The sequence below is a fragment of the Rhincodon typus genome, chromosome 42 (assembly GCF_021869965.1).
Source record: "Rhincodon typus isolate 14 chromosome 42, sRhiTyp1.1, whole genome shotgun sequence".
In the NCBI taxonomy this organism is placed as follows: Eukaryota; Metazoa; Chordata; class Chondrichthyes; order Orectolobiformes; family Rhincodontidae; genus Rhincodon; species Rhincodon typus.
In genome coordinates, this window is record NC_063373.1 from 5,301,482 (window position 1) to 5,325,591 (window position 24,110).

Genomic DNA, 24,110 nt, shown 5'->3' on the forward strand with positions numbered 1-24,110 from the left:
AGGATTGGAGGAGTTGACAAAGATAGGGAGGGGTGTAGGCACTGGAGTAAGTTCCAGAGAAATGGAGAGGTGTAGGGGAGGGAAGAAGTTGCAGAGACACAGGGGGCTGGAGGAGGTGACAGAGACAGGAGGAGTGTAGGGGCTGCAGGAGTTTACAAAGATAGATAGGGAGGTTTGTAAGTTCCATAGATAGAGATGGATGCACTTTTGGAGGAGCTTACAGAGATAGGGACTGGAGGAGGCTACAGAGTTAGGGAAGGCTGTACGGGCTGGGGGTGTGACAGAGATAGGGAGAGATGTAGGTGTAGGGGATGGAAGACGGTACAGAGATACAAAGTGATGGAGATGATGGAGGTGGTTTCACATATTGGGAGGGATGTAGCTGCTGGAGGATGACACAGAGAGAGGGAGGCATGTGGGGACTGAAACATATTACAGGGATAGGCAGGGATGCAGGAGCTGGAGGAGGCGACAGAGATAGAGTGTAGGGGCTGGAGGTGTTTACAGAGATAATGTGAAAACTAACCCACTGCTTCTGGTTGATGTCAACCAGCGAGTGTATAGATGAGAAATAAGACAGACCAAGGATAGCTCTTTGGATGGACACCAATTATAAGGTCTTTGCAGACACTGTGGAGTCAATTTTTTTTTTATTATGAGGGTTTGAGGGACAGTGTCAGAAGAGTGAATAGTTAACTCTGACAGGAGAAAAACTGGAGAAAGCAGTGGGGTCAGGAATCAGACAAGGAGGAACAGGCAGTTTGACAATGAGCTAGTGGAAGGAGGGGAGCAGCAGAGACGGCTAATCAGTTTGTTTCAACCTTACTCGGGACGATGATCCTTGAGACACAGAGATGTACAGCATGGAAACAGACCCTTCAATCCAACTCGTCTGTGCCAACCAGATATCCTAAATTAACCGAGTCCCATTTGCCAGCATTTGGCCCGTATCCCTCTAAACCCTTCCTATTCATGTATCCATCCACATGCCTTTCAAATGTACTGGCCTCCACCACTTCTCCTGGCACCTCATTTCATACACACACTATCTTATTTGCCCTTAGGATCCTTTCAAATCTATCCCCTCTCATGTTAAACCTATGCCCCCTCGTTTTGGACTCCCCTACCCTGGGGAAAAGAGCTCCTCACACTTGTTGTTGGAGGAGAGAGGGGAGAGGGAGAAAGCTTTGAAAAGGGACTCACTTGTATTAGAGATGTTAAGAAGACTCAACATGCTGGGTTTAATGCAAAGCTAATTCACATGATTTTTATTCTGAATGTTCACACATTAAACTGTTCTGGAATTTACTAACATCAATCAAAAGACCCAATGAAACATGGGTGTGTCCAGCATGTGATTAACAGCAAATCCAACTTCTGCAGTTGCTAATGAACTCGCTGGTCTCTCACAAGGTGGTGTATCAGTTCCCAGGAACTTACAAAAGACTTCCTGCAATCTGTGCACTTAAAGGGTTTCCGTTCAGTGTCTGAGCGAATCTTCCCACACTCAGAGCAAGTGAACAGCCTCCCCATCGTGTGAACTCACTGATATTTATAGTGAGGGTAGATGATTGGCTGAGCCCAGCCCTGCGGAGAGAGCACCTGAATGGTCTCTCCCCAGTGCGAACACATCAAACAGAAATCATAAATCACAGATTTGTATCGCACTCCCCTACTTTGGGGTTGCAGAAGTTCTCTCCCTAACGTGAACTCACTGGTGTGTCTCTAGGGCAGGTCACTGAGTGAGTTCCTTCCCAAAGTCAGAATAGCTTGTCCGCGGAATGAGTATGCTGGTGCTTGGTGAGTTGAGACGGTTGCCTGAATTCAGTCCCACAGATGGAGCACCCAAACAGTCTCCCGTCTGTGTGGATACGTTGATGGGACATCACTTCCGTGGGGCTTTTGAAGGACTTGCCGCAGACCAGACATTTGAACGGCCTGTTCTCGGTATGAACTCGCTGGTGGTTTAGCAGGGTGGATAAGCGAGTGAATGTATTCCCACACTCCGTGCAGGAGAAGGGCCTCTCCCCGGTGTGAATTCGCTGGTGCTCAGTGAGTGCCGATGACCACTTGAACCCAGTGCCACAGTGAGAGCACCGGAACGGCCTTTCTTCGGTGTGAACACGCTGGTGGAGTATCAGCTCCCCAGAACTTTTGAAGCCCTTCCCGCAGACCGGGCATTTAAACGGTCTCTCTTCGGAGTGAACCCGTTGATGGGACATCAGATCCCTCGAACTCTTAAAACACTTCCTGCAGTCTGGACATTTGAAAGGCCTCTCTTCAGTGTGAACACGTTGATGGGACATGAGATTTCCAGAGCTTTTGTAGCTCTTTCCGCAATCCTGGCAGTTAAAAGGTCTGTCCTCGGTGTGAACCCGCTGGTGGCGTGTCAGTTCCCCAGAACTTTTAAAAGACTTCCCGCAGTCCGCGCACTTAAAGGGTTTCCAGTCCGTGTGAACACGCTGATGAGATGTCAGACTGCCAGAGCTTTTGAAGCACTTCCCACAGTCTGGGCATTTAAAAGGCCTCTCCTCGGTGTGAATTAGACAGTGCCTTAACAGACTGGACGACTGAGTGAACCCCTTCCCGCACTCAGTGCAGGTGAACGGTCTCTCCCCGGTGTGACTCCGTCGGTGAGTTTCCAGCTCAGTCAAGTAACGGAATCCTGCCCCACAGTCCATGCATTTCCAGGGTTTCACTCCAGGGCGACCACACTGGTGGTCCTTGAGTTCAGATTCTTGGCAGAAGTCTTGCCCACCCACAGGGATTGTGCATGCTTCCACCCCAGTGTGAGTGATGCTTCCTCCTTCCATGTTCGGAATCCAATCACCTCTTCAGGTTAAGAGACAACAAGGTGCAGAGCTGGATGAACACAGCAGGCCAAGCAGCATCATAGGAGCAGAAAGGCTGACGTTTCGGGCCTAGACCCTTCATCAGAAACCTCTTCAGGTTGTTAGTTTTGGCCAACTCCATCCACGACAACCTTGTGAAATTGATTTGAAACAAAAGTAAAGGAATTAAAAACCCGTAAACAAAAGTAGGTTGAGCTGGATGAATTTAATAACTAAGTGGAGTGGAATCAGGGAAAAGTGACGATGAAAGCTGCTGTATATTGTGATTAAAAGCCCAAGCAAGCAGACTCTAGGCCACCGGGGAAGGGCTCGGAGCCTAGTCCCTGTCAGCCCGCCCTCAACATGATCCACAAAGGTGGCATATACTCAGGGCCTGTTCTTGGGAACAGCCTTGGTGCAATAACTGCCTCCATTCCTCACTCTCTCCCCTCCACCCCTTCTTCGCTTCCTTTCTCATTCACATCCTCCCTCTCCCTCCTTCTTCTCTCTCCCCCTAACCTTCCTCCCTTCTACGCCTCTCCCTTCTTCCCTCTATTCCCCCTCCGTCTCTCCCATCACTGTCTCCCTCCATCGTTCTCTTTCTGCCTCCCTCCTCTCTCATTTACTCACTCGGTTCCGGAAGCGGCTCCAGTTCTCATTCGGTTCTGATCGATGCGGAACTGCGCATACTCCAAGTAGAGCCCTAAGCACGGCTCCTGCGCACTACGCTCCTCTCCAGTCTCTAGCAAATACCTTGGGAACAAGAATGAGCAACAAAAGCAGGAATCGCTGCAAATGCAGCGCCAAGTCTGACAGAGAAAACAGAGTCAACTTTTCAGGTCCCTTGTTCACAAAAGTAAAATCAACATCCCAAAGGCCAGCACAGGAGGATGACTAGAAATGATAGTAGTGATTTTTAGATACAAGGCAAGATTAGTGAAACAGGAATTGGAGCAGAGATTAAAAGGTGACCGTATTGATGTGTTCAGAATTTTGACAGAGTAAAGAAGGATATTCTGTTTCTATAATTTCTATATTCTGGTTATAAAATCACTAGAGATATAGATAAGGTCAATGGCAAGTGTCTTTTTCATAAGTTGGGGGATCTTACGACATGGAAGCATATTTTTAAAGTTAGAGGAGAAAGATTGTTAAAAAAAAAGACATGGGGGCAGTTTTTTATGCAAAGAGTAATTTGTGTATAGAATAAACTCCAGCAGAAGTGGTGGATGCGGGTACAGTTATAACATTTAAAAGATATTTGGATAAGTACGTGAATAGAAAAGATTTGGAGGGATATGGGTCAAGTTCAGGCAGGTGGGACTAGGTTAGTTTGGGATTATGGTCAGCATGGACTGGTTGCACTGAAGGGTCTGATTCTGTGCTGTACGACTCTACAGGTCGGGTTGTCAGTCCCTGGGAGTCACAATTTCCCTATTGTCAGCAAGGGAGCCAAGAGGGAGATGAGGAGAAACCTCTTTCCTCAGAGAGTTGTTAGGATTTGGGATGCAATGCCTGGGAGAGTGGTGGAGGCAGATTCCACAGGAGGTTTTAAAAGAGAGCTGGATATACATTTGAAAGTGACGAATTTAGAGGGCTTCAGCAACAGGGTTGGAGAGTGGGCAGCTCTTTCAGGAGCTGGTGCAGATACAATGGGCTGAATGGCCTCCTTCTGTCCTGTAAAATTTCTCTGATTCTCATTTTCCATGTGGGGACCCATCAGAACTCAATATTGACTTCAATAATTTTAAATCAGGAATGCATTTTCCATGCCCTTTCCCCATACCTTAGGCCCTGTCATGACATGAGCTGCTTTCAGCTCAGTCAACCCATTTTTACTTTCTTATGGTTACCCTGTCATCTGCTTTTCTGTCTCCTCAGCATCCTATTATCCATTCCATTGACTCCCTAACTGTCAATCTCCCTCTCTCTCTCCCTCCCTCTCCCACTATCCTCCCTCCCAATCTCCGGCATATATCCCACCTTTTCCTAGCTACTATCAGATTTGAAGAAGGGCCATTGGTATCAAAACATTACCTCTGCTTATCTCTACAGATACTGCTAGACCTGCTGAGTTTCTCCAGCAATTCCTGTGTTTGAGGACATTCACATCCACAGGGAATGCTGGGTAATAGAATCAAATAGAGTCAAAGAGAGCCACTGCACAAAAAAGGCCATTCAGCCCATCGAGTCAAAAACCAGCACCTAATTATTCAGGCCATTCTTCCAGCACTTGACCCATGTCCTGTTTGGCTTGGAAGTGGTTCTAAGATCCTTTTAAATGTAATGAGGGTTCCTGCCTCTCCCACTCTTTCAGATTCCCACCATGGTCTGAGCAAAAAAACAATACGCTCACACCCTCCTCAAAACATCCTGCCCCCTTGATTTAAATGTTGAATGGAAAATAATATCATTACCTAATTGAGATAAATGAGCAGGGTGACATGTTGGCTCAGTGGTTAGCAATGCTGCCTCATAGTGCCAAGAATCTGTGTTTGATTCCACCCTCTGGTAACTGTGTGGAATTTGCATGTTCTCCTCGTGTCCACGTGGGTTCCTTCTGGGTGCTCTGGTTTCCTCCCACAGTCAAAGATGTACAGGCTAGGTGGATTAAACATGGGAAATGCAGTGTTACAGGGTTACAGTGTGTCTGGGTGGGATGCTGAAGTTTCCTTCCCTAAAGGATATTCGTAAACCAGATGGGTTTTTCCAACAATCTACAATGGTTTTCTGGCCATCATTAGACTCTTAATTCCCAATTTTTATTGAATTCAAATTCCACCATCTGCTGTGAGCGGGATTTGAACCCAGGTCCTCAGAACATTACCTGGGGTTTCTGGATTAATAGTCAGCATGAACTCAATGGGCTGAATGGCCTGCTTCCACACTGTCAGGATTCTATGAAGTTTAAAAATACACTTGAATCCTAATGAAAGAGTGCTCTGCACTGATTCGTATCTTGAAAGTGATTGCAACCATTAGTCTGCTACGGAAATATGCTGACCTTATAACGAGTTCCTCATTGGTGTCTCTTTCTCTCTCTCTCTTTTCAGCCCTGAAGGTGCTTACTCTGATTGTGTTCAATTCCACACTGACCGTTCCTTCCCTCGTTCTTTCTGCATTCCCAGGTACTGAATATCCATTGCTTTACAGATCCATGCTATACAGATGAAATATCTTCAGCCCGTTCGTGCCTGGACTCACTCTTTGGAACCCTATCCAATTAAATCCACAGCCCTGCTGGCACTATCAGGGCAACGTATCTAGAGTCAGACAGCATGGAAACAGACCCTTTGGTCCAGCCAGTCTATGCCGACCATGTTCCCAAACTGATTTTTTTTTTTAAATTCATTCATGGTATGTGGGCATCACTGGCTAGGCCATAATTTATTGCCCATGCCTAAGTGCCCAAGGGCAGTCAAGAGTCAACCACATTGTTGTGTGGTCTGGAGTCACGCGTAGGCCAGACTGGGTGAGGATGGCAGTTTCCTTCCCTAAAGGATATTCGTAAACCAGATGGGTTTTTCCAACAATCTACAATGGTTTTCTGGCCATCATTAGACTCTTAATTCCCAATTTTTATTGAATTCAAATGCCACCATCTGCTGTGAGCGGGATTTGAACCCAGGTCCTCAGAACATTACCTGGGGTTTCTGGATTAATAGTCTAGCGAAAATATGACTAGGCCATAGTCTCCCCAATCAGCAGATTTAATGTAACTTGGGAAAACGTGAAGTTGTTCATTTTGGCAAGAAGAAACGATAAATCAGCATATTACTTAAACAGCGAACAATGGCGGAAGACGAAGGTGCAGAGGGATTTAGGCATTCTAACAAGAGTCACAAAAAGTTAGTGTGTGGGTACAACACACAATCAAGAAGGTTAATGGGGTGCTATCTTTTGTTATAAGAGAAATTGAATCTAAAAGTAAGAATTTTATGCTTCAGTAATGGCGCCAAAGTAGGACGCTCCAGCCAGAGCTCGTCCACTCTGCCTATTCTTTTTCTTTTCTTCTCCCTCTTTACCACCCTTCTCTCAGCCTCGAACACCCATCCCTGGCCTTTGACCCTCAACCTCCGAAACGGGGCTGGCGGCCCAAAGTGGGGGCAGCCAGCAGTCAGACCAGGCCCCCTGCCCTGGTTTGCTGTGGAGAGCCCTTGAAGAGAGACTGTGATGTCTGTCTTTTTAACTTCTTGTTTTTCTGACCATTGGTTGTACTGTGTATAGCTGTAATTATTTATCTATTCTGTAACTGAGGATTGCACCTAGGTCCCCTACCTAAGATGACGCTGTGTGTTGGTGACATTGTCACATAGTAAACTAATCTGGTAACTGAAGAAGCTGTACCTCGGTAACTTTGTACCTAAGGTGGTGCTGTAAGCAGTGACTTATCAACTTTTCACTGTCCTCATTTGAGTACATGGGACAATAAAGCTAATTCAATTCAATACAAGAAAGACATTGTATCTGAAAGAGATGAATGGAAAAGATTTCCCAGTTGGGTCCTTCTTTTCTCAATCATGCTCAACACCAGCAGAAAAGTGAACTGACCAGTATACAAGCAGATATCCAAAGTTCACAGAAATTTATGAAGGGTTGAACCAGACCTTTTGACCTTCATTTCTGACATTGACACTTTGGACCAATGTGTTAGCCTTTGCCTTTAGTTCCATGACATGGTTGTTATTTAATCTCTCTCACCCTCCAGACCTGATCAGTGCCCCCTTTATCCAATAGCATATTCCTACCGATCTCATGCAAAAGCCCCCTGTTTCTCTGGTGCTTTGATGTGGCTGCTGTAGGTTTTCCGAGTTACAAAGTACATAGGAGCACTGCTGCCCAGTAAACCATGACCTTAGTCTCAGATTTGAGATCCTGGTCTTTAAATGCCCTTTTCCTCAATTGGATGGTCGCAGTTTGGACTGGATGACAAATTTCCGTCATCTGTACATTGCTTTCGTTGAGAGGCGGCTCCCTAGGTATGAGAAATGATCCACATGTTCCAGGATGCTGCTGTTAATTGATTGAGGAGGAGGGGTTTTGCTGTGTGAATTGGCTGGGAAAAGACTTTAAAACTTAATTCTATTTTCTTTTTGCATGATAGATGAAAGGCCTATTGTCTCTTGTGCTTCAGGAGGAACAGTCAACAAATTGACCTGGGGCTCAGTTTTTCAGTGAGAAAACACACAAGCAGCGTCTGTACACTGAAGCTCCAGTCTATCTACACCTACAAGGTTATATTCATCAAGTTACTCTCATGCAATACAAAAACATTCAAGATCCTTTGCAGGAGTCCCACAAGGGCTTGTTGAGGATGGTACACCAAGATTCCATGCCTGCCCTCTCAAGCCATGTAAAAGATCTGCCTGTGATTTTGAAGGAGAGCAGGAAAGCTCTCCCCAGTGGCCAATATTTTGCGTTCAACAAAACCTCACGAGAAACAGATCAGCACTGGTCATTATCACATTGCTGACTGTGGAGGCTCACGCCCACAGAAGACATCCTGAAACTTGTAAATTAAATGCAAATACTGTTGTGTCCCAGACCAGTCACTGTGGTCAGCAGTGGCAGCATCAACAGCACTGCAGTGTCAAGATGAATGGGGTCAGTCCTGAATCTGACGAACGGCGGCGATAACTGCGGAGTCGGAGCAGTGCAGCGATGTGTGAACTCTTCCACACACGGAGCAGGTGAACGACCACTTCCCTGTGTGCACCCGCTGGTGCCTCAGTAGCATCGACGACTCGGCGAATCCCTTTTCACACAGCGAGCAGATGAAGGGCTTCTCCCCAGCGTGGGCTCGCTGGTGCCTCAGCAGACTGGAGGCCTGAGTGAATCGCTTCTCGCAAATGGGGCATTTGAAAGGCCTCTCACCCGTGTGAGCTCGCTGATGCCTCAGCAGGTGGGAGATCTGTGTGAATCGCTCCCCACACTCAGAGCAGGTGAACGGCCTCTCCCCGGTATGGACCCGCTGGTGTTTCAGCAGGTCGGAGGACTGAGTGAAGCCCTTGCCGCACTCGGAGCAGGTGTACGGCCTCTCCCCGGTGTGGATGCGCTGGTGCTGCAGCAGGTGGGAGATCCGAATGAACCCGTTCCCGCACACGGAGCAGGTGAATGGCCTGCGCCCGCTGTGAACCTGCTGGTGGGTCAGCAGGTTGCAAGATCGGGTGAAGCCCTTCCCGCAGGCAGGGCAGGTGAACGGCCTCTCCCCAGTGTGACTGCGGCGGTGGGCTTCCAGCTCGGAGGGGTAACTGAACCCCTTCCCACAGTCCCAGCATTTGCACGGCCTCGCCCTAGTTCGGTTACACTTGTGTCTCCCCAGATCACACGACCGGCTGAATCCTCGGCCACACCCAGAACATGTGAACGGTTTTTCCGTGCTGGGGATACTGCGTTTCCCTTCCACGTCACCAATGATGATCAGGTCCTGCTGAATCGGGTGACTCTCGGATTGATGTGTTGTCAGGTCTGGGTTTCCCACCTGCGAATCCTCTCCCTGGGAAAAAAACAAGTTCATCTCAATCATTCACGTAATATAACTGCAGGAGGAATTCAGAACAGAGTTTCTGCCTCTACATTCTAGTGGTTACTCTAGAACCTGCTCACTCCGGTGAAATCAGTCTCTCTTGCGATATCTCTGTCCTTTTAAATGACAACAGCAGAAGGAAACAGTGTTCCTTCAAATATACAGGTTCTGCACAGGGGGATGTACAGCACGGAAACAGACCCTTCAATCCAACTCGTCCATGCCAACCAGATATTCTAAACTAATCTTGTCCCATTTGCCAGCATTTGGCCCATATCTCTCTAAACCGTTCCCATTCGCGTACCCCATCCAGATGCCTTTTTAATGTTGTAATTGTACCAGCCTCCACCACTTCCTCTGGCAGCTAATTCCACGCACGTATCACGGTCTGCATGGAAAAGTTGCTCCTTAAGTCCCTTTTACATCTTTCCGCTCTCACATTAAACCTATGCTCTCTAGTTTTGGACTCCCCCCACCCCAGGGAAAAAGACCTTGGCTATTCACCCTATCCACGCCCTTCATGATTTTCTCAACCTCTATAAGGTTACTCCTCCGCCTCCAACGCTCCAGGGGAAAAAAGCCCCAGCCTATTCAGCCTCTCCCCACAGTGCAAACACTCCAAACCTGGCAACATCCTTGTAAATCTTTTCTGAACCCATTCAAGTTTCATAACATTCTTTCCTATAGCAGGGGGACCAGAACTGAGCAATCCGTCATGATCCATCAATAACCCGCCCCCACCCTAGACTTGCCTGCAGCTCGCAACGGTAGCTGTGCTCAAGTGTTGCTGAGCGAATGGCATGGAATCTGCCAGGAATGGCGGAGAGTGAGAGGCTGGATTAGTGACCGGAAGTGAATTTCAAAAACTGTGGGGAAGCAGGGAGTGGTGAATCTAACCAAGGCTAACATCTGTAATGAAAACTGAAAGAACTGTGGATGCTGTAATTAGAAACAAAAACAGAAACTGCCGGAAAAGCTCAGCAGGTCTGGCAGCATCTGTGGAGAGAAATCAGAGTTAACATTTCGGGTCAGAACAGAGGAACGGTCACTCAACCCGAAATGCTAACTCTGATTTCGCTCCACAGATGCTGTCTAACATCCGTAATGTTTGACTTTTTAATTTATTTCTTCATAATCTATTTTCATATTAAGAAGAAACTGTAGTACTGAACTTTTTTCAACTTATTTATTTTTCTATTTCTGTACCAAAGATTTTGCACCCAGGTACCTTCATACTTTTGGGGCAGCAAGGTGGTTCAGTGGTTAGCACTGCTGCCTCACTGCACCAGGGACCCGGGTTCAATTCCAACCTCAGGCGACTGTCTGTGTGGAGTTTGCACATTCTCCCCCTGGCTGCATGGGTTTCCTCTGGGTGTTCCGGTTTCTTCCCACAGTCCAAAGATGTGCAGGGTAGGTGGATTGGCTATGCTAAATTGCCCATAGTGCCCAGGGATGTTTAGCTTAGGTGGGTTAGACATGGGAAATGCAGGGGTAGGGGAATGGGTCTGGGTGGGATGCTCTTCAGAGGGGTGGTGTGGACTTGTTGGGCTGATTGGTCTGTTTCCACACTGTAGGGATTCTATCTAAGATGGCACTGGGAATGGCGACATTGTACACTTTTCACTGTATTCATACTTGTTTTTCATGTGACAATAAACCTAAATCAAATCAAATCTTTAACAACCTGTTGACTTCTAGCCTTCTATCCCCTTTACCTCCCAACTCCAGTTCTCCTGAACTTCTCACCCTTGGCTAATTTAAAGATCTCAGTGTTATGGACCAGACTAAACCCCCTAAAAATATTTTAAGAAGGTAACCTAGATCCTAATTTTTTTCTTACTTTAAAAGCAAACGTGAAGTAGTGTTCCAGATGCAATTTGACTGGTCAAACTACTCGACATTAAGCAAAACACAATTCATTTAAATATTGTCATTAAAATACAAACAAAAGAAAGAAGAACATAGAATAACCTAACTCTATTAGAAAACTTTACAGAATAGTAGATACAGTAACTATTACTAATTAACTGTTCCAGTGTAGTAACATTTCCTAAGTACACTCCTTGGCAAAAAAGAAACTTCAGACACAGATTCTCACATGCAGTTCTCCAATCCAGAAGGAAAAAACATCAAGAGAAAATTCAGAGAGTAGTAGCCAGGAGACATTTACTAAAGCATCCAACTCTGCCGAGAGCCCAACAACTTCTGACCCTACTGAGGAACCAAAACCTGGAAATCCCGATCTGAGAGCTGGCCACACCCATTCAGCCTGTTAAACAAAAACTCAAGGTCTCCCAAGCTGTTTACGCAAGTGGTTTTGGTAGACTGCTCGGCGTCTCTGCCTTACAACCTCTTTCAAAAATAACCAGGACGAAATAACCTCTTAAAGCCACAGCATCATCACACTCTGTAATGTGCCCTTGTGTGCTTTCTCAAAGTAAATTTGCAATTTTTCAAAAAATTTTGCGCATCTTCCCGACACTACCGGCACCTCTTTGTTATTTACGACTCTAGACCAATAGGAACCTGTTACCAGTTGCTATGACAATTCCTGAGGTCAGACAGCCTCCCTGGAGCCAATCAGTTTTGAGTCCATTCTAATAACTATCGATAGATTGTTGTATCTAAACAGGGTGCCCTGGAACAGGGGGTGCTCTGACCATAACTTGACTTTTTTCTTAAAGCTCCTCATTGTATCTTCTTGTGGTGAACTGGTAGTGTCCCTACCCTTGGACTGGGAGGCCTGGGTTCAAGTCCCACCTGCTCCAGAGGCGTGTAATAACATCACTGAAATGCTTAATCAGAAAAATACGTTAATGTTTTTTGAAGACACATTCAATTGTAAGTTGTTCACACAGTAAACTGCCAGACCAGCCGGTTAATCAGTGAACAGAAGTATACACTGGTGAGGTAAATTCTAACATGAGTTTGTACTCAGAGGAAAGATTAGATCTACATTCTCTAGAGAATCAAGGAACGAAAGGTGATCATTTTGAAGCTTACAAGATCCTTAAAGTGCTCAATGGGGTAGGTGCAGGATGTTTCCCTTGGCTAGCGAGTCTGGAACTAGGGGACACAGTCTCAGAATAAGGCAGGGGTGCCGGGCAAATCATTTAGGACTGAGATGAAGAGAACTTCTTCACCTAGAGGCTGGTGAATATTTGGTCTTCTCTACCCAACAACAGATTAATCAATTTCTAGACATTAAAGATCAAGGGATGGGGGACAGCGTAGGAAAATGGCATCAAGATAAAAGAGCCATCATGGTCTTGTTGAATGGTAATGCAAATTTGAGGGATCGAATGTGCTATTCCTGCTTCTACTTCTTACGTTCTGTGCACAGGTAGGTAACGAAGGTATCGCTGTGGCTCGAGATGGTGGCATACTGGTACGGGTAGTGGAGTGGTAATCCAACAGCCCAGGCTAATGCTTTAGGGACACAGTCTGAATCTCGGCAGAGCAGCACATGGACTTCAAATTCAGTTTAAAAGTCTGGAGTCCATCTGGGTTCACTAAGGCCCTTTAGGGAAGGAAACTAGCTCCTTAACCAAATCTGGCCGAAATATGACTCTACTTTTTCAAACAAAAGGTGTAAACAGAAAAAAACCAAGGCCTCCCGAATCTGCCTCCATCAGATATTCTCAGGACAGCACCGGGTGAAACACAGAGCAAAGTCCACTCTACTCTTTCAAATGGGAAAATAAAGCTTCCTAGACTTCATTAAAATGAAAATTAAGACCCTATTACACTGGGGAGAAACAAAAATAAGTAAATTAACAAACAAAAAATGGCTCTCTTTAATTTTTCCCTATCAACGTCTTTTGGGCAGGGACCACAGGGAGCCAAAATAAAAATAAACTCAAGCAAAATCAATGGAAACAAACAAACAAATAAAATAAAATAAATAAATAAATCCTTTTTGCTCTGTCCCCCCCAAACGCTCCGAGGACAGGGACAACAATAGTTTGAAATCAAGAGGGAAATTCCCCTGTTCATTTCAACTAAAAATAAGATTCCCATCACACCGATCCCCATCTAGGAAAGGGATAGTGCAGGGCTAAAACAAAAGCCCCTTAGCTCTTCCAAAGAATGCAAAATCAGAACAAAGGAAAAATAAAACAGCCCTCTTCTTCTGGCACCAAACCGAAAATGAACATAAACTTATACTGCAGAAACAATTAACTAAATCAGAATATCATTATCCAGGCTGATAATGCACTTCACTGCCCTCGGCTCCCAGTGGTCTCGAAAGGCCTCAACCACGCCAGTGACCTCCGCGTGCTCCCTCTCCAGGGACACCCAAGCATGGACGTAACCAGCGGCCAGGTCAGGGAGCAAAGCCATGAGAAGACCCGCAGACTTGTCCGCCCCTCCCCGCTCTGGGTGCCAGTAGATGAGTAGTGTAGGACATGTGATTCTAAACCCACAGTAATGCCTCTTAACTGCCCTCTGAAATGGCCCAGCAAGTCAAACATTGCCAGTGACACCACATTCCACAATTTAAAAAATGCAATTGTCAAAGATTATTCAGGGCTTCATACTCGGAGATGTTAATGAATGGGGCCTTTCAGACAATGGATTGCAGAGCTGGTGACAGAGATCAATTCAGGATTGAAGTCAATGTTCACAATCTTGTTGCAAATTCTGACAAGAGTTCCTGAATTATGGTGTCCGATCACAGACAGGAGCTGCAAAAGCAACACTGTGGCTCCGGGATCACAATCTTTTCACAGGATGTGGGTATCCCCACTGAAGAGATTTGTCAGCCATTTCGGAAATCAGGTTAAAAGTCAACCACATCACTGATGGTCCAGAATCACATACACCAGAGTATGAGAATTGCAGATTTACTTCCCTAAAAGGCATTAGCGAATCAGATGGATTTCTACAACAGTTTGTTGAAGTTTCGTTGCTGAGATTAGTCTTCAATTCCAGATTTGTTATTTTAATTAATTGAATTTGAGCTAGTGACCCCAGAGTTTAGCCTGGTCTGTGAATTTCTAGTCCATCTGATATTACTGTGAAGGAGGCGATGGCCTAGTGGTATCATCACTGGACTGTTAATCCAGAGACCCAGATAACATTCTGGGGATCCAGGTTCGAATCCCATCACAGCAGATGGTGGAACTTGAATTCAATAATTATCTAGAATTGATCATCCAATGATGACCGTGAATCTGTTATTGATCGTCAGGAAAACCCATCTGCTTCACTAAACTGCCATCCTTACCTGGTCTAGCCTGCATGTGACTTCAGAACCACAGAAATATGGTTGACTGTTAACTGCCCTTTGGGCAATAAATGCTACCTCACCAGCAATGCCCTCATCCCCTGAATGAATAAGAAAGATCTCCTCTGTGGATATTAAACACCAGGCCAGTTACAGGAATTATTAACAATCAGGCAGGAATGAGGAACTGCCAGAATGAACCTGGATTATTCATGTATCTGAGTTAACTGTGAAAAGAGCAATGAAATCAAACCACTGACACCTCATGATACTACTGACTTCACATTGCATTAAATGCATTACTGAATCCTTTCCCACGAACACAGGGGTTAAATAACCACTCCCCAGTGTGGATTCACTGCTGTAAAATGAGGCTCCTAATGGCTTGGCGCCAGTCCTGCAGCGAGAGCACCTGAAGCATCTTATCTCAACGTGAACATGTTAATCGTCCTGTATTCAATACAGCACAGGAACAGACCCTTCAGCCCACCAAGCCTGTGCCAATTCCTAGTCCTTATTTAGACCCGCTACTTATGGCCCATGCACGGTTTCTGTCTCTCTGTTAGCCTCCCATTCAATGTCTATCAAAATGCGCCTTAATCCTTGCTAACATGCCTGTTTCTACCACCTCCATCGGCAGTGCATCCCATGCACCCACCACCCTCTGCGTGAAACATTTTCCCTGCACTTCTCCCCTAAAATTTCCCTCACTCACCTTGAACCTGTGCCCTCTTGTAGTTGACCTTTCCACCCTGGGAAAAAGCCTGTATCTATCCACTTTATTCACGCCTCTCTTAATCTTGTTGACCTCTATCTTCTTGGTGATATGTTCTGGTCGTGTCCACCAGAGCCATCTGTGATGCCATGGGTAGATACATCACCACCAATCCTTCTTGGAATTGGCCTAAGTTTCTGATACCAGCTGGGAAAGAATGCCCACACAAAGTCTTCAGCAGAAGATAGACTCAGTCTGAATGAGGAGAGTTGGTTTATTACATAGTACTTAATGGCGAGTTACATTACAGTGGAGATACATGACAGTCCTTTATGAGACTTTGGGATATATGCAAAAGCGAGTACACATTACTGCTATTGAAATGATCTGCTTAGAAACAATTAACAAGCCAAACAATGTAATAACTCACTATTTAGCTCCTCCTGGGAAGAGCTGGTGGGTGGAACTTATTAAATGCTGTCAGTTAACACTTGCTGGCACTAATTGTTTACACAACATGTCCCCAAAATTATTTTCTGGGGTATTACATTATTTTTAAAACTGTTACAAGTAAGTAAAATCGGCTTATCATTGCCCATATACTGCCCCAACCCCCAATTTCTAACTGGTCAATGACTTAGGTGGGTTGCCCATTTAAAGATAGAGACGAGGAGGAACTTTGTTTTCTCGATCAGAGGGTAGTGAATCTGTGGCATTATTTACTGCAGAGGGCAGTAGAGGCTAGGTCATTAAGGATGAGGTATTTTTAATCAGTGAGGGAATCAAGGGTTACGGGACAAAGGCAGGAAAGTGGGAGTTAAGGATCATCAGATCAGCCACGACCTCATCAAATGGTGAAGCTGTCTCGATGGGCTGAAAGGCCTACTTCTGTTCCTACATTTTATGGTGTTATAGTCGCTGCTTGTGGTCCAAACATTCAGGTGGAGGTTCACTGGGACTTTGGTGGATCTTTGAATTCCTGAATGCTTTTGCCCAGAGAACGTTCTCTGGCATCGATGTTGCTGTTGAATATTTGTCACTGTCGGAGGATCTGTAGTCTCCCCAATTTATAATGGAAACGAGAGCTGTTTCTGAAAAAGGTGATCTTCTTTTTACTGTTGTAACAAGATATACTTGCATGCGATTCTTCCATTCTTTTGGATGACACAGTCATTTTATCAGGTTTGATCACATCACTTTGAACACTTCCAAACAGCTGGATTGACCATATCGAGGCCACCATGAGCTCCTGGTCCTTGTGGTGTCAAATACGTCTGATGAACAGATTTTGAAGATGTGTGTGCAGTTGGAAGAAAATTGAAACATTCCACAAACCTGTGAAATCTGTTGTTTCTGCTGAACTCTCAGTCATAAAGGAGTGATGGACACCAAGGTGGTTAAATCTACAGCAGTGCACATTTCCTCTTCATTTCAGCGGACATTCTTCTGACACCTATGAAGTCTTCCTTTTGTTGAGTAAAGTTACACTGATCATTCTTATTTGGCTTTTTTTTAAATTCACTCATGCGAATTAAATAATGGCATCACTGGCTAGGCCAGCATTTATTGCCCATCCCTAATTGCCCAGAGGGTACTCAAGAGTCAACCACATTGCTATCGGTCTGGAGTCACATGTAGGCAAGATTAGGTAAGGATGGCAGTTTCCTTCCCTAAAAGACATGACTGAACCCGGATGGGTTTTTCAGACAATTGGCAATGGTTTCATTGTCATCATTAGATGCCTAACTCCAGATATTTATTAAATTCAAATTCTACCATCCGCAATGCTAGGATTCGAATCTGAGCCCCAAAAGACCACCCAGGTCTCTGGATTAACAGTCCAGTGAGAATACTACTCGGCCGTCGCCTCCCTTGAGCTGATTAAGCTTCTCTAACATACTGACGAATATTAGGAGCAAAGCAGGCATTTCTGCTCAGAAGTGAGGCTTGGTTTCTGATCATGTACATTTCTTCCACATAGCATTGGTCCCGGTATTTTAAGACTACGCTCAGTATTCCTTCAGCTTAAAGTGGTGTTCTGCTGTGCTATAGGGTTGTCAGATGGTTGTAATTTCATTCGTTTTAATCAAGTTTACATTTCAAATGGAACAGTAACACTTGCCATCCCCCACCACATCAAGTTTGAAATCGTGGAAACAGAGAAGATAGAAGCAGGAGTAGGCCTCCAACACCTCAAGCCTGCTAAGCCATTCATTATGATCACTGCTGATCATTAAATTCAATAACCCAATCTCACCCTCACCCGTATCCTTTGTTCCCTTTAGCCACAAGAGCTAGATCTATCTCCTTCTTGAAAGCACAACATTTTGACCTCAACCAATTTCTGTGATAGTGAATTCCACAGGCTCACCACTCTCTGGGTGAAGAAATGTCTCCTTATAGAGTCATTAGAGTCAAACAGACCTTTCGGTCCAACTTGTCCATGCTGACCAGATATCCTAAACTGATCTAGTCCCACTTGCCAGTATTTTGCCCATATGCCTCTAAACCCTTCCCATTTACCCATTTACTCCTTATACTATGACCCCTGGTTCTGGATGCCCCCAGCATCAAGAACATTCTTCCTGCATCAATCCTGTTTGGTCCGATTAGAATTTTATGGGTTGCTACGAGATCTCCCCCATCATTCTTTTAAACTTCACTGAATACAATCCTAACTGACTCAATCTCTCCTCATAAGTCCGTCCTGCCACCACAGGAATCAATTTCGCTGCACTTCCTCTATAGCAAAAACATCCTTCCTCAAATAAGGAAACCAAAAGCTACACACAAAATTCGAGATGTGGCCTCATCAATGACCTATATAACTGCAGCAGAACTCCTTTAACCTGTATTTGAATCCTCTTGCCATGAAGGTCAACATACAGTTTGCCTTCTTTACTGCCTGCTGTATCGGCGACCTTACCTTTAATGACTGGTGCACCAGGACACCCAGATCTTGTTGAAAATTTGCCTCTCAATTCACAGCCATTCATGTAATAATCTACCTTCCTATTTTTTGCTACCAAAGTGGATAACCTTGCATTTATACACATTATATTGCATTTGCCCACAATCACAAGCAACACCTCTGCACGCTGCTCATCCTTCCACCCAGGAATTTGACATCTGCAAATTTTGAGATATTACATTTTATCTAAATCACAAACATATATTGTGAACAACCGAGGTCCTTGGACTGATCCCCTGCAGTACCTCACTGCCTGCCACTCAGAAAAGGGCTCATTTATTCCAACTCTTCATTTCCTGTCTGCTATCTAATGGTGCAATCTCAATACGCTATCCCCCAATCCCATGCACTTTAATTTTACATATTATTCTCTAATGTGGAACTTTGTTGAATGCCTTCTGAAAGTCCAAATAAACGATGCCCGCTTATTCCCCCAAACAGCTCTACAAATTACATCCTCGAAGAATTCCAGTAGATTTGTCGAGCGCGATTTCCCTTTTGTAAGTCCATGCTGACTGTGTTCAATTCTGCCACTGTTTTCTAAATGCTCTGCTGTAAAATCCTTGATAATGGAGTTTAGCGTCTTCCCCACTACCAACGTCAGACTCACTAGTCTTTAATTCCCTGTTTTCTCTCTACCTCCCTTTTTAAATAGTGGGGTTATATTAGCTACTCTCAAATCTCAATGAAGAGTTATAAAGTCTAAAGAGTCTTGGAAGATGACCACCAATGCATCCACTATATTTCATGCCATTTTTCTTCAGTACTCTGGGATGACAATTATCAGGCCGTGGGGATTGGATGGCCTGTATGATCTCTGTCATATCTGGTGAAGTTGAGTCACCCCCAGGAAAGGTTCAGTTGTCTCTTCCAAAGATAGCATCTCATCAATGTGAAGATATATACTCCAGTGATGGGCAGTCCTGATCATCTGTCTTTTTTTACCCACCCCACAGGAGCTTGCAGTAAGATGTTAAGCACTTGTTCTTTACTAGCACTGTGGTTGAAAGATAGTATTTGACTTTTGTACATGCTTTGGGAATCACCATTCTCATACAAAAGTTGCACTGGTGCGATAAAGCTGGGCATTACTTCAGTTTACACAGTTTAATTAATTCCATATCTGGAACAATGAGTTCGAGCATCAAAGGGCTTGAAGATATTTGAGCTGGTCTGTGTGATGGTTTTGGTATTTTTGCACCTTAGAAAGTTAACCAAGTCTGACAAACCTCTTGAACAGGATTGGCTTTCTGTTCTCTTGTACTGTTTGATTATTCCGCCAATATCTGGATAGCCCTTTCAAATGTGAAATCTATTGATTGTAACATCCAAGAAAGAAACTGATAAGAAATTCCGATGACAATTCTGTTTCAAATTTGTTCTCGTTGCATTTTTCCATAATCTCAAAATTCTTACAACCTATAACGATGATTAATAAAGTTGTCAACAGATGGTCCTAGAAGCTAATTTCTTCTATCATATATTGCTATTATGCATTTGGTGCTTTGTCAAATGCTCTGACAATGTTATCAAAACTACCTGTCACTTCTTTTGAATTCTATTGTCTTAAGATATGATCTGCTACTGGATCCGCCAAGTAAAGAAACGTGTTCACTTGTTCTTCTCTGGGCTTCTTCTGCAATCTGGAACCAATTCTGTACCAAATGAATTGTCTCTTCCACATAATCCAGGTTAATTACGTGTCTATGGTATTTGTGATTTTAAATCTGCTTGGAACTGTGAGATCTTTCTCAATTGTCCCCATATTTAACTGCTGTTACTTCTTGGATTTCAATAATTTACTTGAAGGCAGTTGTGGGATTTTGTTTCAGTTTGTGGATGCAGTTGGTTTAGCTGGTCAGGCTCAGTTATCTGAAGCCTATCTCATGTTAGTTCAGCATCTTAGGTACTAACTTCCTTGTACAACAGATGGGGCTGCAGTTCCTCAGAGCTTTGAATGCACTTCCCGCTGTCTGGGCTTTTCATAGGCCTTTCGATGGCGTGAATTTGCCGGTGTCTCAATAGGTGAGATGAAGTCGTGAATCCCTTCCCACACTGGGAACAGCTGAAAGGTCTCTCCCCCGTGTGAACCCGCTGGTGTCTCAGTAGGTGCGATGAAGTCGTGAAGCCCTTCCCACACTGGGAGCAGGTGAATGGCCTCTCTCCAGTATGAACCCGCCGGTGTCTCAGTAAGTGGAACGAGCTGGTGAACCCCTTCCCACATTCCGTGCAGGTGAACGGCCTCTCCCCAGTGTGAATTCGCTGGTGCCTCAGCAGGGTGGAAGACTGGGTGAATCCTTTCCCGCACTCTGAGCAGGTGAACGGCCTCTCCCCGGTGTGAACCTGCTGGTGCCTAAGCAAGTGGCATGAATCGATGAATCCCTTCCCGCACTCTGAGCAGGTAAACGGCCTCTCACCGGTGTGGATGCGCTGGTGCACGACAAGGCTGTCAGAGTGCCGGAACTGCTTCCCGCAGTCGGTGCAGCTGAACGGCTTCTCCTCAGTGTGAATCCGCTGGTGGATCAGCAGGCTGGATGGGAACCTGAAGCTCATCTCGCAGGAGACACAGCTGAAGGGCTTCTCCTCGGTGTGAACCCGTTGGTGCGTCAACAGGTTGGATGAATAAATGAAGCCTTTCCCACACACGGAGCAGATGAAGGGCCTCTCCCCTGTGTGAGCACGCTGGTGTAATTCTAGGTTGGATGACTGAGTGAATCCTTTCCCACACACAGAGCAGGTGAAGGGTCTCTCTCCGGTGTGAGTGCGTCGATGAATTTCCAGCTTGGACGGGCATGGGAATGTCTTCTCACAGTCCCCACATTTCCACGGTTTCTCCATGGTAAGGATGTCTTTTCTTGTTTCAAGTTGTCGAAGCCTCGTCCACAGACAGGACACAAGTGCGGTTCCCCCGCTGTGAACAGTGTGATTTATATTCGGGCTGTGTAACTGGTTAAGTCTCTTTCCACAGTCAGTGCACTGAAACACGATCACTTTGCTGTGCATGTGTCTCGGTACTTTTCCAGTAACACTGACGTTTCCTACAGACAGAACAGACAAACATTTTTTCCTCCATATTCAAAGGCTGGTGATATTCCATGCTAATGATTTGAATCACTGTCAAATCTTAACATGATGTTTACTTTAAGTTACCCTTCTGCAATCCTCCCCTTGTAATTTCCTGTAAATAGAGACTGTAACTGTAGGGGAGAAATTCAGAACAGACAATTCCAGTCTCTAAGGAACATTCTTTTCTCTCCTGCTCCCCAAATCTGTAATTCCCTGTCCCACACACTCTCCTCTTCTCCAGGCTGAAATCCAAATACATTGCACCGTCTCTTTCTTCAGTCCCAGTTTTGCTCCTCTCTCTGCTGGGTTCACTTCACCCACCACAATGAGTCAATCATTTTCTCTCCTGGTCATGGAAGCCTGGAGCCTCTTTGTTGGGTCACTGCAGTGCTGCAGGTAGAGTGGGTAACAAGGAAGGCAAATGGAATTTTGGCATCTATTGCTAAAGAATGGAGTATAAAAGTAGGGAAGTGTTGCTGCAACTGTATAAGGCATTAGTGAGACAGCACCTGGAGTATCGCATACAATGTTAGTCCCTTAACTTGAGGAGGGATGTAGTTGTATTTGAGGAAGTTCACTATGATTCCAAACACAAGGGGTTTGTCTTCTGAAGTCAGATTAAGCAGTTTAGGCCGATAGTCTCTGGAGTTTAGAAGAATGAGGGGAGACCTAACTGAAGCACATACGATGCTAAAGGGAATTGCAAAGTGAATGTGGCATGGACATTTCATCATGTGGGGCAATTTGGAGTGAGACATTGTAGATTTAGGAGAAGGGGTTTGCAGACTTAAAATACAGCCATACAGCACAGAAACAGACCCTTCAGTCCAATTAGTCCATGCCAACCATGTTCCCAAACTAAACTAGTCCCACCTGCCTGCATCCTCCAAACATTTCTTATTCATGTTCTTATCCAAATGTATTTTCAACATTGTAATTGTACCCGCATCCACCAATTCCACACATGAACCAATTTCAGTGTAAAAATGTTACCCCTCATGTCCTTTGTAAATCTCTTTCCTCTCACCTTAAAAATATGTCCCCAGTCTTGAAATCCCCACCCTAGGGAAAAGACATCCACCATTTACCCTATCTATGCTCATGACATTAAACCTCTGCAAGGTCACCCCTCATCTTCCTACATTCCAGTGAAAGAAGTCCCAGCCTATCCAGCCTCTCGTTATAACTCAAACCTTCCATTTCCACCAACATCCTGGTAAATCTTTTCTGAACCCTCTCCAGCTTAATAATATCCTTCCTATAACAGGGTGACCAGAACTGGACACAGTACTCCAGAAGAGGCTTCACCAACATCCTGTACGACCTCAACATGATGGTCTAATTCCTGTCCTCAAAAGAGTGAACAATGAAGGCAAGCATGCTGAACACCTTCTTAACCACTTTCTCTACATGTGAGGCAAACTTCAAAGAATTAAGTACCTGAATCACTAGTTTTCTCTGTCCTACAGCACTGTCTGAAGACCTACCATTAATTGTATAAATGCTACCCTTGGTTGTTTTGCTAAAAGGGTGGTGAATCTGTGGAATTCATTCCTGCAGGGTGTGGTGGATGCCAGGACATTGAGTAAATTCCAGGCACAGTAGCTCAGTGGTTAGCACCACTGCCTCACAGCAACAGGGACCCAGGTTCGATTACAACCCCGGGCAACTGTCTCTGTGGAGTTTGCACGTTCTCCCCGTATCTGCATGGGTTGCCTCCGAGTGCTCCAGTTCCCTCCCACAGCCCAAAGCCCTGCAGGTTAAGGTAGATTGGCTATGCTAAATGGCCCCATAGCGTCCAGGGATATACAGACTAGGTGGATTAGTCACAGGAAATGCAACATTACAGGGATCGGGTGGGTCTGGGTGGGAAGTTGTTGGGAGGGTCAGGGTGGACTCAACGAGCCAAATAGTCTGCTTCTGCACTGTAACGATTCTACGAAGTGGAGGATAGATTTTTCAATCAGCAATGGGTTGAAATGTTTGTGGAGGGCGGGCAGGAAAGCGGAGGTTAAGGCTGAGATGAGTTGAGCCATGATACTATTGAATGGTGGAGCAGACTCGAGGGGCTGAATGATCTTCTCTTGTTCTTTACGTCATCCCTAGACTGTGGCGCACGCGCAGTAATCCCCACTCTCTTCCCCCTCCAACCCGCCGCCGTGCGCTGGAACAAGATGGCGCCGGTGGGGGGGGTTTCAAAAAAAATCTTCGGAGAGATAAAAGCGAGAACCGCGGATTTGATATTCGGCGTTTGAAACCTGCACCGGGTATTAACGGACCCTCCCCACTCCGGTCCGGCCCGTTATTCGGCGCCGCTCCTCCGCCGCCGCCACTCACCATCCGCAGAGACACAAACAAACGACTCGCCATCGCCATTACCCGGCCTGCGCATGCCCGGCACTCCCCCGATACCGCGCGTGCGCACAGTTCCGCGCGCTGGGCATAAAGGGCTTTCGTCGCTACGGTGCATGCTGGGTAAAAGGACCGCCATTTCATGTTCCCGGACCAACTTCTGATATTTTGTTCGCGTCTCTCTCTTTCTTTCTCTCTGTGGTGAAAACAAGGGGAAAGGCGGCTTCATGTCCGGAATCTAACTTCCGCATTAGGTTTCTTTTGTGGGAACAGTAAAAGATTAAGGGAGGAGTTTAAAACCACCAGCACAGCCTTCGGACAAAATGAGAGGCTGCAGCCTGCGGATTTTCTACATTGAATGTATATGTAATCAGTATCACACACAATCTATCAGACACTTTATCTCGATGTATCTTAGG

At 45.4% G+C, this 24,110-nt stretch overlaps 3 protein-coding genes across 3 annotated transcripts in view; 1 reads left to right on the top strand and 2 right to left on the bottom strand.

Annotated features, from left to right (window-relative positions):
- Positions 1 to 24,110, top strand: part of LOC109910676 (zinc finger protein 721-like) — a 114,407-nt gene that overhangs the window by 14,653 nt on the left and 75,644 nt on the right. The window lies entirely within an intron of this gene.
- LOC109910673 (zinc finger protein 239-like) lies at positions 1,241 to 2,813 on the bottom strand. Its single transcript, XM_048619038.1, has one exon. It carries the CDS (start codon positions 2,811 to 2,813, stop codon positions 1,761 to 1,763), a length of 1,053 nt encoding a protein of 350 aa, XP_048474995.1. The 3' UTR covers positions 1,241 to 1,760.
- LOC125480999 (gastrula zinc finger protein XlCGF57.1-like) lies at positions 1,241 to 23,717 on the bottom strand. The gene is made up of 5 exons (XM_048619050.1): positions 23,677 to 23,717; positions 20,264 to 21,311; positions 7,580 to 9,118; positions 5,249 to 5,432; positions 1,241 to 2,983 (listed from the first exon to the last, which is right to left on the bottom strand). Exons 2-3 carry the CDS (start codon positions 21,274 to 21,276, stop codon positions 8,437 to 8,439), a joined length of 1,695 nt encoding a protein of 564 aa, XP_048475007.1. The 5' UTR covers positions 21,277 to 21,311; positions 23,677 to 23,717; the 3' UTR covers positions 1,241 to 2,983; positions 5,249 to 5,432; positions 7,580 to 8,436.